Source organism: Sinocyclocheilus rhinocerous, unplaced genomic scaffold, assembly GCF_001515625.1.
Source record: "Sinocyclocheilus rhinocerous isolate Xijiao unplaced genomic scaffold, SAMN03320098_v1.1 scaffold1564, whole genome shotgun sequence".
Taxonomy (NCBI): domain Eukaryota; kingdom Metazoa; phylum Chordata; class Actinopteri; order Cypriniformes; family Cyprinidae; genus Sinocyclocheilus; species Sinocyclocheilus rhinocerous.
In genome coordinates this window covers 164630-173053 of record NW_015638982.1, presented here as the reverse complement: position 1 = coordinate 173053, position 8424 = coordinate 164630, and the positions used below count along the sequence as shown (strand labels likewise).

The 8424-nt window shown below is 36.8% G+C and overlaps 2 protein-coding genes across 3 annotated transcripts in view; both read left to right on the top strand.

The window, feature by feature from the left end:
* Window positions 1-1038, top strand: part of LOC107750766 (fragile X mental retardation syndrome-related protein 1-like) — a 19781-nt gene extending 18743 nt beyond the window's left edge. For both annotated transcript variants that reach the window (XM_016566292.1, XM_016566291.1), the window contains one exon: window positions 607-1038. In XM_016566292.1, coding sequence (XP_016421778.1) covers window positions 607-717 — 111 coding nt within the window. In that variant the 3' untranslated portion in view covers window positions 718-1038. The remainder of the gene's footprint in view (window positions 1-606) is intronic.
* Window positions 1039-4997: 3959 nt separating this feature from the next.
* Window positions 4998-8202, top strand: LOC107750794 (cornifelin homolog). The gene is made up of 4 exons (XM_016566314.1): window positions 4998-5177; window positions 6433-6552; window positions 6674-6834; window positions 7757-8202. Exons 2-4 carry the CDS (start codon window positions 6444-6446, stop codon window positions 7967-7969), a joined length of 483 nt encoding a protein of 160 aa, XP_016421800.1. The 5' UTR covers window positions 4998-5177; window positions 6433-6443; the 3' UTR covers window positions 7970-8202.
* Window positions 8203-8424: the final 222 nt, after the last annotated feature.

Here is an 8424-nt window from a genome sequence, read left to right as displayed (position 1 = left end):
TTCATGGCACACTCGTTTTATGCGTATTTGGCTCCAGCTATTGTTGTGGGTGTATTATTGACATGTCAAAGTCTAGACCCTGAATATAAGACGACCACGTTTTTTCAGATGTATTTCCAAGAAAAAAACATCGTCTTATATTCGGGTCAATACGGTATATATCAATGAGACTATGAAATAATAATAATTAGCTTTTTTATGGTTGTTGTTATCGTTCTGCTTAATATTAATATTAAAATATTTTGTATTTATTAATATTATAAAAGGAATTGCATATATTAGTATTTTACTGTAAAATAAAAATGAGTATTTTAAAAATATATATATATATATATAATAAAGAAATAAATAATAATAGTTAAATCACAACATTTGCAAATTGATAATTGCAATATTGTACCAATATTGCATTTTCAATTTATTTAAATTAATCATGCAGCCCTAACTGAATAAATCATAACTCAAGTATTACCAAAAATAAAAGTATCGGTATCAGGCGAGTACTGGAAAAAGTGGTATCGGTGCATCCCTAGTTTTCATCAAAAGTTGCATGAGGTTTAGGTTCAGAACAATGCTTTAAACTGCGTTTAATTCTCTGTTCTTCAGGAAAACGGGACTAGCATGAGTAAGGAAGAGTGCGCTCCTTCTAAGCGCTCCCCTAGCAATGGCGTGGCATCGCCCGGGGAGGCTCTAGCCCTGGTGAATGGCGTCTCGTAAAAAGTCATCTCGCCCCCTCAAGACCCATGTCTAAAGCAAGACACCATGGTGAACTCTGTCCCTGCTTGCATTCACGTAAACCTTTAAACTGACGAATGAAAATCGACTAAAATCCTTGAAGTCTATGAGAAGAAAATGATACAAAAAAAAAAATGACGAACGCATCTACTTTTAAACCACACATAACGGTGTATGTTTATCCTATCTATCAGTACTTAGTGCTTATTTAAGACAAGCTTGCCAAAAATGAGCTGATGGATATGACTCAAATTTCTGACCTAACACAGAATACAGGACGTGACTTTTTGGGTTTTATTTTAAGTTTTGTTTTTTTTTCTTTTCGCTGTTGTCATTGTTTGTTTTTGATTGTTTGTACTCACTGGTGTGGGATTGTGAAACACTCCCAAACAGACGCATCTCTTAAACAGTGTTAGCTAAAGGAGGGCGGGGCTAGCAGAGAGGCGATGGGTTGAAGGCGGAGCCTCTCGTGAGTGATTGACAGTTAAGTCTGTGGCACTCTGAATTTAAGGGCAAAAGGGGGAAACAGAGACATTGTGCCTTGAATTTGAAAAAACTTGAGTATTTTCTTTTTTTCTTAATATTTGTGTTGTTCATGGGATGAAGTAGATGGTTCCTGTTTATGGTGTTTTTATTTTGTCTGAGGATTAAGAGGGGTTAGGATTAGGGAGGGGGGGGGTGGGGACAGACAATTAATGCCAAACATGAAATTAGGACGTTTGTCCAAGGTCAAGTCATTATCTGAAAGGCGTTTAATCTGTGTGTGTACGAGTGTGTGTCTGTTTGTACATGTATTGTTGGCGAGACATGCAGTAAGAGCATATAAATTGGGAGGAACGATACATGATCCAAGAGACAACCCAGAAGAATCCCGAATGGATTCTGTCTCTTCAGGGCGGAAAGCGGCACAAGTGTCGGCAGGCAGAGCTAGAGAGAGACGTTAATGAACTGACCGGTTCAGAGTGTTGATAATCTTCAGTATTTCAGCATCTCTTTCCTCGCTGTATGTGGAAGGAAGGCGGGATGAATATGAGCGTGGAAAGTGGCGCGCACACACTCGATAGCTTCCGGCCCACAACTAAAGGAAAGGCAGGAGGGGATTGGTGACCCTCTGGTGTGGATGATTGATTTTGATGGTCTAGAAGGCACAGTGAAACCTTATTAAGATAAAGCCAGAAACACGGAGACAGATGCATTCGTACACACACACACATGTACATCTGAGAGCATTACACTGCAGTTTGGTCAAATGGAGTTTTGGCCTCTTCTGTCTCTGCTGGGAGATCTGATGCTGTGGCAGAGAAGGTGATGGAGCGTTTGTCGTGTCCCTGGTTGTCATGGTTAAAGGGGAGGGAGCGTTCCCTCACTTTGTTACTGACGTCTTGGTTCCTGCTCTCAAATATCACTTTTTTTTTTTTTGGTTCTTTCCACATCATTAAAAAAAACAACAAAAAAGATTCAAATGGAAGTGAAATAAATTATTTCTGGAATGACACCTGTGTGCGGTTTGGTTTCTTCTCTTCAGTCTGGTTTCAGTTTGTGCATTTTGTATGAATTGGGTGCAGAACAGGATCTGAAACTCTATAGTATTAAAAAAAAAAAAAAACTAGTATTTTTCCTAGTAAATTTTAAGTAAGAGAACGTAATAGTCAAACTCGGAAGGTTAAACTAGATATTATATTAAAGGGATGCTCCACCCAAAAATGTAAACGTTCTCATCGTTTACTCGCCCTCATTCCATCTCCGATGTATTTGGCTGTCTGTTTTGGTAGACAAACTGAAATGTTTAAAAAAAATAATCCATCTCTGAGGCATCGAGTCATTAATTGGGGTTGTAGGGATTATTATCATGTTCATTTTGTGTGGTTTTTGAAGCATTGACTTTTTAGGGGCCCATCCACTTCATTTAACTCGGAGATGGAAAGCCTCTTATTTTTCACAGAAGAGAGTCAAATACATCTGAGAGCATGAGGGTGAGTAAATGAGAGAATTTGCATTTTTGGGTGGAGTGTATTGGGTGTAATTTTTCTTTTCTTTTTTTTTTTTGTAGTAGCGTAAAAATCGTTAACAGGGATCTGCACTAAATGTTGAGTATAGTGTTTTGGTTGTTTGAAACTACCTGGTTTTTAATGCTAGGTTAATTTTTTGTTAGGTAATACTTTCTTACCACAAACAAAACATTGAAGTCAGGCTCCTATGTATTTTTGCTCCTTTATTACCAACATAGGGAAATCATGTTTTGCTTACCGCTGCTAAATAAAATTGGCTATTTCATCAATATGATCGAGACAAACTATGAGGCTCGTGTGGGAGTGCCTCATACATTCTACGCTCTCAAATCATCACATTTTTTGGATTGCTTAACTTTATAAAGAGGCTGACTGCAGAATTTGTTTTACAGGGTTGATAGGTCAACACTGCACTGTAATACTGGTTGTGTTTGCTTTTGTTTATAAATACTAAAAAGCATGATAGAAGTTTAGAACCTGATCCCAGGTTCAGATGTCACAGCAAATAAGACCTTCAAATGAAAATGCATTTTGTTACCAGAGCTTAATGTATGTATGTATGTATGTTTACCGATTCATCACTAAGCACATTGCAGTGTTTACGTTTTGCATTTAGCAAAGCTTTATTCTGCTCAGTGCTAACAGACCGGTTTTGTTCCAGGATGTTACATCATAAGGGTTACTGCACAAATAAGACTTTGTAAAGGTATATTAATATTATCATACCACCTTTTATAAATGCCACTTTTTAGAAGTGGTTTATAACAGGGTTATTACAGTGAACTAAAATTGAAACTAAGACCATTAAAAAGCTTTTTTGTTACTTTAAATAAAATATTTAAAAACATTTATTTCAGTTAGTTTTCTCATTTTAATTTAGTTTAAAATGTGAAAACTAGCTGAAATAAATACTTTAATTGGTTTAATTTAGTGTGTGTGTGTGTGTGTATACAGTGGGTAAAATAAGTATTGAACACATCACCATTTTTCTCCGTAAATATATTTCTGTCATGACAACTCTCGGAGGGATTGGCATCGCAACCTTATTGTTGCAAAACATACTGATGGCATTGGTTACAGAAGGATTTCTATACTTCTGAATGTTCCAGTGAGCACTGTTGGGGCCATAATCCAGAAGTGGAAAGAACATAATTTCACCATAAACCGGCCACGACCAGGTGCTCCTCGCAAGATTTCTGACAGAGGAGTGAAAAGAATTATCAGAAGAGTTGTCCAAGAGCCAAGGATCACTTGTGGAGAGCTTCAGAAAGACCAGGAATTAGCATGTACAATTGTTTCAAAGAAAATAATAAGTACAATATGTAATGCATTCAACCGCCGTGGCCTGTGTGCACGCTCACCACGCAAGACTCTATTGCTGAAGAAAAAGCATGTTGAAGCTCGTTTAAAGTTTGCTGCACAACATTTAGACAAGCCTGTGAAATACTGGGAGAATATAGTATGGTACGATTAAACCAAAATTTTACTCTTTGGATGCCTTAATACACGTTTGGAGGTTCATAATACACATCACCCCAAAACATCATGGTGTAGCACTGGCAAAATTCATATAATTGAAGGCAGGATGAATGGAAAAATGTACCAAGATATTCTTGACTGACTTGAATCCAATAGAAAATCTATGGAAAGAACTAAAGATTAGAGTTCATAGAAGAGGCCCATGGAACCTGTTTGTGTGGAAGAATGGGCCAAAATCCCACCTGAGCAATGCATGCCACTAGTTTCTCCACACAGGAGGTGTCTTCAAGCTGTCATTACCAACAAAGGCTTTTGTACGAAGTATTAAATACATTTCAGTAAGCGTGTTCAACACTTTTTCCCTGGGTCATTCCATTTTATTATACAGAACTTAATTTCTGAACTTATTTGTATTGTTTTCTTTGTATTACTTGGGTTGTTACCGACATCTGGTGAAAATGTCATGTCAACAGCACCTTTAGAAATATATTTACTGAGAAAAATGGTGATGTGTTCAATACTTATTTTACCCGCTGTATGTGTATATACATATATACTAAAAATGACAAAAAATAATAATAAAAATTACTAAAACTTTAACTAAAATGGAAATTGAAAATATGAAGGAAAAAAAACTTGAATCAAAGTGTAATGGTATCTCAAGGATACTAAAATGACAAATATGAATAATGAAATCCAGTGATTGTCTTTACCTCCTTAATCACAATAGAAATGCACCTGCTTTTCTATTTTTCATCTGCATTGATATAGTGCAGGGTTGGGGTTGTGTGACTTACTGTGTAAGCAGTGACGTCTTCATCTCTGTTGTACCTACCTGTGGTCACGCAGACTGGTGCTCCACCTAGAACGATGGTTTTTTTTCCGTTCCTCCCCCCTGTGAACAGCAGTGCATCGACACACACGACTCCACACCCTCAGAAGAGCAGGCTTCAGGCAAGTACACCGCTTTCTAGACTTGCGTAAATAATATGCATCAGTTGCTTTCGGCAGTATTTCATTTCTGTACTTTTCCTAGATCTGATCTGACTTTTTTTATTAGATTGTTTTTCAGATCATTTATGGTTGTTATTTTTTTAAATAGTGGTGGCACAGCAACAAATTTGTCTAGAAAAGTACATTTGTGTTTTGTTTCTCAAATTCTCAAGCCTGTCCAGAGAGGGCACATTTTTCGTTGTAAATGATAGGAGCACCTCTTCAGATTTGAAAAATAATTTTCTTGCAATCTTCTATAGTATTCTTTTCCACCATTAACCACACTGTCAAATGCATTACACTGAATTTTTTTCCATCCATGAAACAAGATGCCAGAGGCAATTTACAAGTAAAATGAGGGGGAAAATATGAAAACCAGTTCTCTGACTTCACTTGTATGCTTTCGTTTCATATTGTTCTGTGGTCATTGGCAACCATACTGCTCCATTATTTCCATCTCTTCTTCCGTTTCCTCTGTTTATTCTCTGATGCTCTTTAGTGCAGTAAAAGGTGTGGAAGTTTGCATTGTGTTTCTCTGTGCTGGGGTGTGGGATGGGACCGGCCCTGCAGGTGGGGAAGGGATTCTTCTTTTTCAGACCAGATCAGGTTTCACTGCGATCTCTGATTGTAATGGAGATATTAGATCATGGCAGACTCTTGTAGCTGTCTTTTTTGCTTTTTTTGCTTTTTTTTTTTTTTAAAGTGATGCAATGTAAAACCTCTCTTTCCAACTCAGGAAGTTCATTAGACCTCAATCTAGACGTTTGCTTGCAAAAGATACAACTGACTCAGAAAGGCTCGAAGGATAAAAATGACCACAGTAAATGCTTGATTTTAGATGGGCCGAGCTGTGCATGCTTTGGGTAGATTCACAGATAAAAGCTTTTTACTCTCAAATATCCAATGTAATCTCAATGTGTTTTGTCATATGACGTGATTTTATGTTTGTAGCACAACAAGAATGTAAAAAACAATGTTGTTTGACAGGGTTTATGCGGTGATAACTCAAATAAATTAATTCATCCAAACAGATTTTAAAAGTGCCTCACTTTATCTAACATGTCCAGGTTAAGTGGAACCCTCACAACTAATTAAATTTAATTTTGTTTAATAATAATTTGTAGTAGTAGTAGTAAATAATGTGCATGTAATATAAATGTGCCTGTATTTAAACACATGCCTCTATAATTAAATACAAATCTCTTGTGTTTCTCAGGTCAGTTCACGATGGCACATCCAGCTGTAAGTTTCCAGCCAGCCATGGTGGTGAGCACCACTAACATGACAACCCAGTGGAGCAGCGGAGTGTGTGACTGCTGTGAGGACATGGGCATCTGTAAGTGTGGGGTAGAGAGGGAAAGAGGAACAGCAGGAAATATAGTATGTGTGAGAAATAATAAGAATAAACTGTGTTTGAGGATGTGAGCTGATGTGAGTCATCTGTTTTCCTGTGGCAGGTTGCTGTGGGTTTTGGTGTCCATTCTGCCTCATGTGTAAGACCAGTGAGGAATTTGGAGAGTGTCTCTGTCTCCCCCTGCTGGAGATATGCTTTGGTGGCATGTTGCATCCTATTACACTCTCCATGAGGAGCAGCATGAGAGAGAGATTCCACATTAAGGTAAATACAGCATCACTATACAATTATTACAATTTAAAAAACTGTTTTCTATTGGGATATATTTTAAAATGTAATTTATTCCTGTGATGCAAAGCTGAATTTTCAGCATCTTCTCTCCAGTCTTCATTGTCACATGATCCTTCAGAAATCATTCTAATATGCTGGTATGGTGCTCAAGAAACATTTATTATTTTTATCATCAGTGTTGAAAACAGCTGTGCTGCTTCATATTTTTGTGGAAACCCCAATGCATACACTATCAGGATTGTTTGATGAACAGAAAGTTCAAATGAACAGAATTTATTTTAAATGAAAATATTTCTATCAATATAAAAGTCTTTTCACTTTTGATCAATTGAATGCATCATTGCTGAATATAAGTATTAATCCCAAACTTTTGAACAGTAGTTTTAATTTAATTTAATTTGACAAACATGACCATAAATGTAATTATAATAATAAAATAAAATAAAATTCTAGTGGTACAGTTTTCGCTTTGTATAGGGACCTAGGTTAAAACACTAAATAAATATATATTTATAAACACAATTCAACTACCACAATGTGTTTATGAACTGGAAAAATATTCTGGTGCTTATATAGAAACTCATGACTTTAAAATAAACACTGAATTCAGCATTTACATTTGAGGTTTGACTGTATTTAAGTTACACTGAAGAACAAAATATTTAAGTCTATTCAAGTAATGTTAACCACACACCTTATTTTGCCCACTGAAATTCCTCAAAAACTCCCATTCTCTTCCGGATTTAGAACTACAAACTGAATTCATTGAGGTTTTAGATGTTGCATGGCTCAAAAATTGCCCCAAGTTTGAATGGCCAATGCTTCCACTTTTTGACTACTCAGTTTCGTGTTTTTTAGTTTGACTAGATTTGATGTTCTTTTGTCTTTCATGAAGGGCTCGATACAGGATGACTGCTGTACGGTGGTCTGCTGCACTGTGTGCGTCTGGTGTCAGATGGCGAGAGAGCTGAAGGCTCGGCGACACTCTCTAGTGGTCATTAACCCTGCGGTTAACCCGGTTCACCATCAGCCGCAAGCTTTCAACCAGCCAACTCAAGCCATCAATACATCCTACCAGCCTCTGCACCCCATCAATCCTGCCTACTGACGACCTCCGTGCATATGAGCACACCTGCTTTCCTTTAACCTCAAGCTCCCCAAAGACCAAGATCTGCTGTTTTGTTGAAATGACATAGTGAAATCTGTCCAGATGTCATTTTAATATTTTTATCTAGCCTACCTGTTTAACGATGCCGATATTTTTTTACTAATCAAATGTTTATTTTTTTTCTCAATTTTTTTGCGCTTTTTTCTATAGACAAATTGCCAAATGTAGTTATGAATATATATAAAATATATATAGAAAGCAAAGATTAAGTAAATAAATGATATTTCCTCATAAGACTGTTTATTTCTCATGTGTGCATCAACATTGTCATTTTCAATATAACATGCTAAAAAAAAAAGACGTGTGGATCTCCAGGGTTAACATGCCAAACTGTGTGTGTGTGTGTGTGAGTGTGAGTGGGTGTGTGTGTGTGAGTGAATGTGTGTGTCTGTGTG

Excerpts from the sequence above, each read along its gene's own strand:
- LOC107750794 (XM_016566314.1), top strand. The coding sequence starts at position 6,444 with ATGGCACATCCAGCTGTAAGTTTCCAGCCAGCCATGGTGGTGAGCACC. Across the intron at positions 6,553-6,673 it reads CTGTGAGGACATGGGCATCT|GTTGCTGTGGGTTTTGGTGT; the intron begins GTAAGTGTGGGG and ends TTCCTGTGGCAG. Across the intron at positions 6,835-7,756 it reads GAGAGAGATTCCACATTAAG|GGCTCGATACAGGATGACTG; the intron begins GTAAATACAGCA and ends TCTTTCATGAAG.